Genomic DNA, 11,878 nt, shown 5'->3' with positions numbered 1-11,878 from the left:
AGGGACAGGGACAGGGACAGGGACAGGGGACAGGGTCACACCCCTGGAGCCTCTCAGAGCAGACTGGAGGGTCTTTTTATTTACACACGGATGAAGGTTCCGGAAACCCCCCACGGACCACCAGGACCGCAGGACCACGGCCCCCCCCCCCCCCAGCCGACAGTCTGTACCCAGAGTTCATCCTTTCAACCATTTTACAGTTTAGAGGGACCCAATCAGCCCTGTTAAAGCCTTTGAAGAAAGAGAGAAGAGAGAGAAGAGAGAGAGAGAGAGCCTTCAGGCTTTGAATCATCCTTAATTGTCTGTTGTGGAGGAAGGAAAGAAGAGAAGGGAGGGAGGGGAGGGAGGGGACGGAGGGGAGGGGAGGGAGGGAGCAGGGGTGAAGAGACGCACGAGAGAGCAGAGGTGGAGGAGGAGGAGGAGGAGGGTGGAGAGAGAGAGAAGAACAGTAGAACAGGAAGAGAGTTGGGGAAAGTCTTCTGATTGCCTTGAAAGAGTCGGATCATAGCTTCATCAAGAGTCGCACACACACACACTCGCACACACACACTCGCACACACACACACACACACTCTCTCTCTCAGCCCAGGATGTCCAGGTAGACAGGCGAGGCCTTGGCCAGGTTGAGCAGCAGGCTGTGGATCTCCTTGATGTTGAGCCTCATGTGCGGCTCCCTCTGCCAGCAGCCCAGCATCACGTCGTACACCTCCTTCAGACAGGTGCGGGGCCTCTGGAGGACACGCCCCTGCGTGATGCACTCGATCACCTGGAGGGGCGGGGCGGGGGGCAGGGGCAGGGGCGGAGACACAGGAGCCAGGGGGGGCGGGATTACACTCTGAGAGAACGTGAGGGACTAGTCTCTCATACCAAACCCGACTAACTCTTGGTCTAGCCCCTCCCCTGTAAGATCTTAAGTTAGTAACTGTAAGTTAGTAAAATAGTGGTTAGGAGACTGTTAAGTTTGTAAGATGGTGGTTAAACTGTTAAGTTAGTAAGATGGTGGTTAAACTGTTAAGTTAGTAAGATGGTAGTTAAACTGTTAAGTTAGTAAAATAGTGGTTAAACTGTTAAGTTAGTAAGATGGTAGTTAAACTGTTAAGTTAGTAAGATGGTGGTTAAACTGTTTAGTGAGTAAGATGGTGGTTAAACTGTTAAGTTAGTAAGATGGTAGTTAAACTGTTAAGTTAGTAAGATGGTGGTTAAACTGTTAAAGAAGTAGGATGGTAGTTAAACTGTTAAGTTAGTAAGATGGTAGTTAAGAGACTGTTAAGTTTGTAAGATGGTAGTTAAACTGTTAAGTGAGTAATATGGTGGTTAAACTGTTAAGTTTGTAAGATGGTAGTTAAGAGACTGTTAAGTGAGTAAGATGGTGGTTAGGAGACTGTTAAGTGAGTAAGATGGTGCATGGTTAAACTGTTAAGTGAGTAAGATGGTGGTTAAACTGTTAAGTGAGTAAGATGGTGGTTAGGAGACTGTTAAGTGAGGATGGAGGTAGGATGCTAGGTGCTGGCGGTGACCTCTGACCTCGTTGTTGGACAGCTGGTACCAGGGCTGCTTGCCGTAGGTGAAGATCTCCCACAGCACCACGCCCAGGCTCCACACGTCGCTCTCCGTGGTGAACTTCCTGTACATGATGCTTTCAGGAGGCATCCAGCGGATAGGCAGCATGGTGTGACCTCCGACCTGCCGGGGCCAACACACACACACACACACACACACACACACACACACAGACACACACACACAGGAGTGCGCACACACACACACACACACACACACACACGCAAACAGACAGACACAGACACACACACACACACACACACACAGGAGTGCGCACACACACACACATACACACAGGCACGCGCATGCACGCACACACATACACACAGGCACGCGCATGCACGCACACACACACACAGACACACACACATACACACACAGACAGACACACACACACACACACACGCAGACAGACAGACACAGACACACACACACAGATACATAGTTAGCATGTCCAATGTTATTTGTCCAAACGTTCTCTGTGGAAAAATAGTTAGTCAATAACAATCATCAAATATCAGTTGAAGAGAAATGATTTGTGTGTGAAGAGCACACACACACACACACACACACACACACACACTCACACACACACGGACACACACACACACGCACGCACGCACGCACGCACGCACGCACGCACGCACACACACACACACACACACACACACACACACACACACACACACACACACACACACTAATGTCTACTCAGTCAGTCAGGCTGTACTAGTCCATTAAACAGTAGATAGTCATCACCGGTACTAAACCACAGTCTGTCTGTCTGTTGACCCCCCCCCCCCCCCACACACACACCCCGTCCCAGGCCCTCTCCTCCTCCTCAATACACAATAACTCTTTTTAAGTGTTGCCACATAACAATAACGCAACCCCCACATGACCTCCCACTACACCGGGGGAGGCTGGGGGAGGTAGAACACCGGGGGAGGCTGGGGGAGGTAGAACACCAGGGGAGGCTGGGGGAGGTAGAACACCAGGGGAGGCTGGGGGAGGTAGAACACCAGGGGAGGCTGGGGGAGGTAGAACACCAGGGGAGGCTGGTGGAGGTAGAACACCAGGGGAGGCTGGGGGGGAGGCAGAACACCAGGGGAGGCTGGGGGAGGTAGAACACCAGGGGAGGCTGGGGGAGGTAGAACACCAGGGGAGGCTGGGGGAGGTAGAACACCAGGGGAGGCTGGGGGAGGTCGAACACCAGGGGAGGCTGGGGGAGGTCGAACACCAGGGGAGGCTGGGGGAGGTAGAACACCAGGGGAGGCTGGGGGAGGTAGAACACCAGGGGAGGCTGGGGGAGGTAGAACACCAGGGGAGGCTGGGGGAGGTAGAACACCAGGGGAGGCTGGGGGAGGTAGAACACCAGGGGAGGCTGGGGGAGGTAGAACACCAGGGGAGGCTGGGGGAGGTAGAACACCAGGGGAGGCTGGTGGAGGTAGAACACCAGGGGAGGCTGGGGGAGGTCGAACACCAGGGGAGTCTGGGGGAGGTAGAACACCAGGGGAGGCTGGGGGAGGTAGAACACCAGGGGAGGCTGGGGGAGGTCGAACACCAGGGGAGGCTGGGGGAGGTAGTACAGGTAGAACAAGCCCCTCCTCCCCCCAGCCTCCCCTGCACAACACAGATATGTGGCCAGGTCCGTCATCGCCGTGACGACAGACAGGAAGTACGCACGTGAGGTTGTGGCCCGCGACCAACGGGCGTCCTGACCTGGGATTTGTTTGTCATGTATTTATTGTTGCTGGTTGTGTCACCGTTGACGATGCGGTCCCGTTGGAAATACACATGTATTGTTTGGGATTCCTGGCGACAGAAATGTGTTAACAGTGTGTGCGCGTGTGTGTGTGTGTGTGTGTGCGTGTGTGTGCGTGTGCGTGTGCGTGAGAGAGAGGAGAGAGAGAAAGAGAGAGAGAGACAGGAGACAGGCAGGCAACCCTTGACAATGTGGTCCCGTTGGAAATAGACATGTACTGTATTGTTTGTGATTCTTAACAGAAATGTGTGTATGTGTATGTGTATGTGTATGTGTATGTGTATGTGTATGTGTATGTGTATGTGCGTGCGTGCGTGCGTGCGTGCGTGCGTGCGTGCGTGTGTGCGTGTGTGTGTGTGTGTGTGCGTATACGAGAGAGAGAGAGAGAAAGAGAGAGAGAGAGAGACAGGCAGGCAGAGAGAGAGGGAGCGAGAGAGAGAGAGATGAAAGAGAGACAGAGAGAGAGAGAGAGTGAGAGAGAGAGAGAGGGGGGGGAAACCTCAGATTAATAGTTTTTAACATCCTGACTTCATCAAATATTAAGAGAGGCAGGTTTACAGGCCCGCACAGAGCCCCCCCCCCCACCCCCCACGCTGCCTTAAGCTGAATAATGTCTCTCTTTTTCACTCACCAAACCTCTCTTTCTGTGTGTGTGTGTGTGTGTGTGTGTGTGTGTGTGTGTTTGTGTGTGTGTCTCTGACGGCTCTGTTGTCTTGAGTGTGTGTGCATGTACGTGTGTGTGTGTCTCTGTGTGTGTGTGTGTGTGTGTGTGTGTGTGTCTGTGTGTCTCTCTCTGTGTGTGTGTGTGTGTGTGTGTGTGTGTGTGTCTCTCTGTGTGTGTGTGTGTGTGTGTGTGTGTGTGTGTGTGTGTGTGTGTGTAGCCAGCCCACTGCCAGGGAGCCTCAGAGGAGGAGGAGGAGAACAAGGCATCGTGGGTCTTAGCGGAGTGACCCCTCTCGCGCGGGCCGCCGCCGTCGTCATGGGAACCGGCCACCGGGTTTTTCTTTTTTTAAAGGAGTGCTTTTGATTGGGGATGTTTTGGGCCGGCTGTGTGGGAGGGGCCTCTGTGACACAGGCCCCTCCCACTCCCTCTTTTGTTTTTTTTCCTCCTTTTTTTTCCTCCTTTTTTGTTTTACTGTTTTCTTCTTCTTCTTCTTCTTCTTCTTCTTCTTGTCTTCTTCCAGGAGATGTGATGGCCGTGTCTGTTCATGTTGGTTACAGGAGAGGCAAAGGAGCTGTGCTCTGGGGCTAGCTTAGCATAGCATAGCATAGCATAGCATATCTTAGCTTAGCTTAGCGGAGCGGAGCAAGGCTGTCAGCAGCTGTCTGTCACACATGCAGCGGAACGCTCGTGTCTCTCACAGGCAGGAAGCACTGTGACATCATCACTGTGACATCATCATCCCTCTCATCGCTGCTCCTCCTGTTCACACAAGAACTATCACAAGCTCTCTCTCTCCCTCTCTCTCTCTCTCACTGTCTGTCTCCCTCTCTCTCTCTCTCTTTCTCTCTGTCTCTCTCTCTCTCTCTCTGCCTCTCTCTCTCTGCCTCTCTCTCTCTCAGTCTCTCTCTTTCTCTGTCTCTCTCTGTCTCTCTCTCTCTCTCTCTCTCTCTCTCTCTCTCTCTCTCTCTCTCTCTCTCTCTCTCTCTTTCTAACACGCTCTCTCTCTCAGTCTCTCTCTCTCTCAGTTTCTCTCTCTCTCTTAATCTCTCTCTCTCTTTCTTTCACAATCTCTTTGTTTCTCTGTCCCACACTCAGGCCTGCCTCTCAACCTCTCCTCCCAAGCACCCCTTCTCCCTCTCTTCTCCCACGACCCCATCCATTTGTATCTTTATTTGTGTCTTTTGTGCTCCCATCTCTTTCCCTCTCTCTTGCTCCCTCAGTCTCTCTCCCTCTCTCTCTCTCTCTCTCTCTCTCTCTCTCTCTCTCTCTCTCTCTCTCTCTCTCTCTCTCTCTCTCTCTCTCTCTCTCTCCTCCTCTCTCTCTCTCTCCTCCTCCCTCTCATCCCTCTCTCTCTCTCTTCCCCCCCCCTCCCCCTGTCTTCCTCTCTCTCTGATAGTGGAGCATTTATTCACGAGGGCTGTCTGATATAACTCACACTCTGTGCTGCCGTGGCTCGTTTCCATGGCTACAGACCCAGTGGTTAGTTTTACTGAGAGGAGGTGGGGGAGAGACACACACACGCACACGCACACACGCACAACACACACACACATGCACACACAGCACACACATGCACACACACACACACACACACACACACACACACACACACATGATCCGGATGTGTGTGTGTGTGTGTGTGTGTGTGTGCATGTGTGTGCGTGTGTGCATGTGTGTGTGTGTGTGTGTGTGTGTGTGTGTGTGTTGTGTGTGGCTCACTCAGCACTGCTGGAGGTCAGCTCCTGTTACTGCTAGAAACAAGTTACATAGGAACACAACACTCGATACACACAAGTCTATACACACACTTTATACACTCACGTCTATATCCATACACTACACACACTCTATACACAGACTCTATAAACACACACTCTATACATGTCTATAGACTCACATCTTCATTCAGTACAATACAAATCTATGTAGTCTAGTCTAGACACTCAAGTCAAGTAAACATGTCTATGTACTGTAAGTCTATACAAGTAAACATGTCTATGTACTGTAAGTCTATAGGTCTCTGCTGTACCCTAGGCAGCAGTAGTCTTTGGCCTTGTGATTGTCACAGGTCCCAGAACATCTTCTAGTAGTGAGACATCTAACATCAACACACCCCACCCCAGGGAGGCTGGCGGAGGTCAACACACCCCACCCCAGGGGAGGCTGGCGGAGGTCAACACACCCCACCCCAGGGGAGGCTGGCGGAGGTCAACACACCCCACCCCGGGGGAGGCTGGCGGAGGGTCAACACACCCCACCCCAGGGGAGGCTGGCGGAGGGTCAACACACCCCACCCCAGGGGAGGCTGGCGGAGGTCAACACACACCCCACCCCAGGGGAGGCTGGCGGAGGTCAACACACCCCACCCCAGGGGAGGCTGGCGGAGGTCAACACACCCCACCCCAGGGGAGGCTGGCGGAGGTCAACACACCCCACCCCAGGGGAGGCTGGCGGAGGTCAACTACACCCCACCCCAGGGGAGGCTGGCGGAGGTCAACAACACACCCACCCCAGGGGAGGCTGGCGGAGGTCAACACACCCCACCCCAGGGGGAGGCTGGCGGAGGTCAACACACCCCACCCCAGGGAGGCTGGCGGAGGTCAACACACCCCACCCCAGGGGAGGCTGGCGGAGGTGAACACACCCCACCCCAGGGGAGGCTGGCGGAGGTCAACACACCCCACCCCAGGGGAGGCTGGCGGAGGTCAACACACCCCACCCCAGGGGAGGCTGGCGGAGGTCAACACACCCCCCCCAGGGAGGCTGGCGGAGGTCAACACACCCCACCCCAGGGGAGGCTGGCGGAGGTCAACACACCCCACCCCAGGGGAGGCTGGCGGAGGTCAACACACCCCAACCCCAGGGGAGGCTGGCGGAGGTCAACACACCCCACCCCAGGGGAGGCTGGCGGAGGTCAACACACCCCACCCCAGGGGAGGCTGGCCGGAGGTGAACACACCCCACCCCAGGGGAGGCTGGCGGAGGTCAACACACCCACCCCAGGGGAGGCTGGCGGAGGTCAACACACGACCCCACCCCCAGGGGGAGGCTGGCGGAGGTCAACACACCCCACCCCAGGGGAGGCTGGCGGAGGGTCAACACACCCCACCCCAGGGAGGCTGGCGGAGGTCAACACACCCCACCCCAGGGGAGGCTGGCGGAGGTCAACACACCCCACCCCAGGGGAGGCTGGCGGAGGTCAACACACCCCACCCCCAGGGGAGGCTGGCGGAGGTCAACACACCCCACCCCAGGGGAGGCTGGCGGAGGTCAACACACCCCACCCCAGGGGAGGCTGGCGGAGGTCAACACACCCCACCCCAGGGGAGGCTGGCGGAGGTCAACACACCCCACCCCAGGGGAGGCTGGCGGAGGTCAACACACCCCACCCCAGGGGAGGCTGGCGGAGGTGAACACACCCCACCCCAGGGGAGGCTGGCGGAGGTCAACACACCCCACCCCAGGGGAGGCTGGCGGAGGTCAACACACCCCACCCCAGGGGAGGCTGGCGGAGGTCAACACACCCCACCCCAGGGGAGGCTGGCGGAGGGTCAACACACCCCACCCCAGGAGGCGTCCGGCTGGCGGAGGTCAACACACCCCACCCCAGGGGAGGCTGGCGGAGGTCAACACACCCCACCCCAGGGGAGGCTGGCGGAGGTCAACACACACCCCACCCCAGGGGAGGCTGGCGGAGGTCAACACACCCCACCCAGGGGAGGCTGGCGGAGGTCAACACACCCCACCCCAGGGGAGGCTGGCGGAGGTCAACACACCCCACCCCAGGGGAGGCTGGCGGAGGTCAACACACCCCACCCCAGGGGAGGCTGGCGGAGGTCAACACACCCCACCCCAGGGGAGGCTGGCGTGAGGTCAACACACCCCACCCCAGGGGAGGCTGGCGGAGGTCAACACACCCCACCCCAGGGGGAGGCTGGCGGAGGTCAACACACCCCACCCCAGGGAGAGGCTGGCGGAGGTCACAACACCCCACCCCAGGGGAGGCTGGCGGAGGTCAACACACCCCACCCCAGGGGAGGCTGGCGGAGGTCAACACACCCACCACCCCAGGGGAGGCTGGCGGAGGTCAACACACCCCACCCCAGGGGAGGCTGGCGGAGGTCAACACACCCCACCCCAGGGAGGGCTGGCGGAGGTCAACACACACCCCACCCAGGGGAGGCTGGCGGAGGTCAACACACCCCACCCCAGGGGAGGCTGGCGGAGGTCAACACACCCCACCCCAGGGGAGGCTGGCGGAGGTCAACACACCCCACCCCAGGGGAGGCTGGCGGAGGTCAACACACCCCACCCCAGGGGAGGCTGGCGGAGGTCAACACACCCCACCCCAGGGGAGGCTGGCGGAGGTCAACACACCCCACCCCAGGGGAGGCTGGCGGAGGTCAACACACCCCACCCCAGGGGAGGCTGGCGGAGGTCAACACACCCCACCCCAGGGGAGGCTGGCGGAGGTCAACACACCCCACCCCAGGGGAGGCAGGCGCTGGCGGAGGTCAACACACCCCACCCCAGGGGAGGCTGGCGGAGGTCAACACACCCCACCCCAGGGGAGGCTGGCGGAGGGTCAACACACCCCACCCCAGGGGAGGCTGGCGGAGGTGCAACACACCCCCACCCCAGGGGAGGCTGGCGGAGGTCAACACACCCCCACCCCAGGGGAGGCTGGCGGAGGGTCAACACACCCCCACCCCAGGGGAGGCTGGCGGAGGTCAACACACCCCACCCCAGGGGGAGGCTGGCGGAGGTCAACACACCCCACCCCAGGGGAGGCTGGCGGAGGTCAACACACCCCACCCCAGGGGAGGCTGGCGGAGGTCAACACACCCCACCCCAGGGGAGGCTGGCGGAGGTCAACACACCCCACCCCCAGGGGAGGCTGGCGGAGGTCAACACACCCCACCCCAGGGGAGGCTGGCGGAGGTCAACACACCCCCACCCCAGGGGAGGCTGGCGGAGGTCAACACACCCCACCCCAGGGGAGGCTGGCGGAGGTCAACACACCCCACCCCACCCCAGGGGAGGCTGGCGGAGGTCAACACACCCCACCCCAGGGGAGGCTGGCGGAGGTGCAACACACCCCACCCCAGGGGAGGCTGGCGGAGGTCAACACACCCCACCCCAGGGGAGGCTGGCGGAGGTCAACACACCCCACCCCAGGGGAGGCTGGCGGAGGTCAACACACCCCACCCCAGGGGAGGCTGGCGGAGGTCAACACACCCCACCCCAGGGGAGGCTGGGCGGAGGTCAACACACCCCACCCCAGGGGAGGCTGGCGGAGGTCAACACACCCCACCCCAGGGGAGGCTGGCGGAGGTCAACACACCCCCACCCCCAGGGGAGGCTGGCGGAGGTCAACACACCCCACCCCAGGGGAGGCTGGCGGAGGTGCAACACACCCCACCCCCAGGGGAGGCTGGCGGAGGTCAACACACCCCACCCCAGGGAGGCTGGCGGAGGTCAACACACCCCACCCCAGGGGAGGCTGCGGAGGTCAACACACACCCCACCCCAGGGGAGGCTGGCGGAGGTCAACACACCCGGAGGTCAACACACCCCACCCCAGGGAGGCTGGCGGAGGTCAACACACCCCACCCCAGGGAGGCTGGCGGAGGTCCCCAGGGGAGGCTGGCGGAGGTCAACACACCCCACCCCAGGGGAGGCTGGCGGAGGTCAACACACCCCACCCCAGGGGAGGCTGGCGGAGGTCAACACACCCCACCCCAGGGGAGGCTGGCGGAGGTCAACACACCCCACCCCAGGGGAGGCTGGCGGAGGTCAACACACCCCCACCCCAGGGGAGGCTGGCGGAGGTCAACACACCCCACCCCAGGGGAGGCTGGCGGAGGTCAACACACCCCACCCCAGGGGAGGCTGGCGGAGGTCAACACACCCCACCCCAGGGGAGGCTGGCGGAGGTCAACACACCCCACCCCAGGGGAGGCTGGCGGAGGTCAACACACCCCACCCCAGGGGAGGCTGGCGGAGGTCAACACACCCCACCCCAGGGGAGGCTGGCGGAGGTCAACACACCCCACCCAGGGGAGGCTGGCGGAGGTCAACACACCCCACCCCAGGGGAGGCTGGCGGAGGTAACAACCCCACCCCAGGGGAGGCTGGCGGAGGTCAACACACCCCACCCCAGGGGAGGCTGGCGGAGGTCAACACACCCCACCCCAGGGGAGGCTGGCGGAGGTCAACACACCCCACCCCAGGGGAGGCTGGCGGAGGTCAACACACCCCACCCCAGGGGAGGCTGGCGGAGGTCAACACACCCACCCCAGGGGAGGCTGGCGGAGGTCAACGACACACCCACCCCAGGGGAGGCTGGCGGAGGTCAACACACCCCACCCAGGGGAGGCTGGCGGAGGTCAACACACCCCACCCCAGGGGAGGCTGGCGGAGGTCAACACACCCCACCCCAGGGGAGGCTGGCGGAGGTCAACACACCCCACCCAGGGAGGCTGGCGGAGGTCAACACACCCCACCCCAGGGGAGGCTGGCGGAGGTCAACACACCCCACCCCAGGGGAGGCTGGCGGAGGTCAACACACCCCACCCAGGGGAGGCTGGCGGAGGTCAACACACCCCACCCCAGGGGAGGCTGGCGGAGGTCAACACACCCCACCCCAGGGGAGGCTGGCGGAGGTCCACCCAGGGAGCTGCGAGCAACCACACCCCACCCCAGGGGAGGCTGGCGGAGGTCAACACACCCCACCCCAGGGGAGGCTGGCGGAGGTCAACACACCCCACCCCAGGGAGGGCTGGCGGAGGTCAACACACCCCACCCCAGGGGAGGCTGGCGGAGGTCAACACCCCACCCAGGGGAGGCTGGCGGAGGTCAACACACCCCACCCCAGGGGAGGCTGGCGGAGGTCAACACACCCCACCCCAGGGGAGGCTGGCGGAGGTCAACACACCCCACCCCAGGGAGGCTGGCGGAGGTCAACACACCCCACCCAGGGGAGGCTGGCGGAGGTCAACACACCCCACCCAGGGGAGGCTGGCGGAGGTCAACACACCCCACCCCAGGGGAGGCTGGCGGAGGTCAACACACCCCACCCCAGGGGAGGCTGGCGGAGGTCAACACACCCCACCCCAGGGGAGGCTGGCGGAGGTCAACACACCCCACCCCAGGGGAGCTGGCGGAGGTCAACACACCCCACCCCAGGGGAGGCTGGCGGAGGTCAACACACCCACCCCAGGGGAGGCTGGCGGAGGTCAACACCCCACCCCAGGGGAGGCTGGCGGAGGTCAACACGACCCCCAACCCCAGGGGAGGCTGGCGGAGGTCAACACACCCCACCCCAGGGGAGGCTGGCGGAGGTCAACACAACCCACCCAGGGGAGGCTGGCGGAGGTCAACACACCCCACCCCAGGGGAGGCTGGCGGAGGTCAACACACCCCACCCCAGGGGAGGCTGGCGGAGGTCAACACACCCCACCCCAGGGGAGGCTGGCGGAGGTCAACACACCCACCCCAGGGGAGGCTGGCGGAGGTCAACACACCCCACCCCAGGGGAGGCATGGCGGAGGTCAACACACCCCACCCCAGAGGGGGAGGCTGGCGGAGGTCAACACACCCCAGACCCCAGGGGAGGACTGGCGGAGGTCAACACACCCCCACCCCAGGGGAGGCTGGCGGAGGTCAACACACCCCACCCCAGGGGAGGCTGGCGGAGGTCAACACACCCCACCCCAGGGGAGGCTGGCGGAGGTCAACACAAACCCACGACCCCAGGGGAGGCTGGCGGTGGTCGAACAACACCCCCAGGGGGGAACCCCCAGGGGAGGCTGGCGGAGGTCAACACACCCCACCCAGGGGAGGCTGGCGGAGGTCAACACACCCCACCCCAGGGGAGCTGGCGAGGT

At 61.3% G+C, this 11,878-nt stretch overlaps 1 protein-coding gene across 1 annotated transcript in view; it reads right to left on the bottom strand.

The window, feature by feature from the left end:
* Positions 1-580: 580 nt before the first annotated feature.
* ntrk2a (neurotrophic tyrosine kinase, receptor, type 2a) overlaps positions 581-11,878 on the bottom strand; it is a gene marked incomplete at both ends in the record, with an annotated part of 73,732 nt that continues 62,434 nt past the window's right edge. The window contains 2 exon segments of the mRNA XM_080532966.1: positions 581-766; positions 1,525-1,683. Of these exon segments, the coding sequence (XP_080389092.1) occupies positions 581-766; positions 1,525-1,683 (345 nt within the window).

This window comes from Nansenia antarctica, assembly GCF_963989245.1.
Source record: "Nansenia antarctica genome assembly, chromosome: 5".
NCBI classification, from domain to species: Eukaryota; Metazoa; Chordata; class Actinopteri; order Argentiniformes; family Microstomatidae; genus Nansenia; species Nansenia antarctica.
The sequence above is the reverse complement of the archived record's forward strand: the minus strand, read 5'-3'. Positions and strand labels throughout refer to the sequence as shown.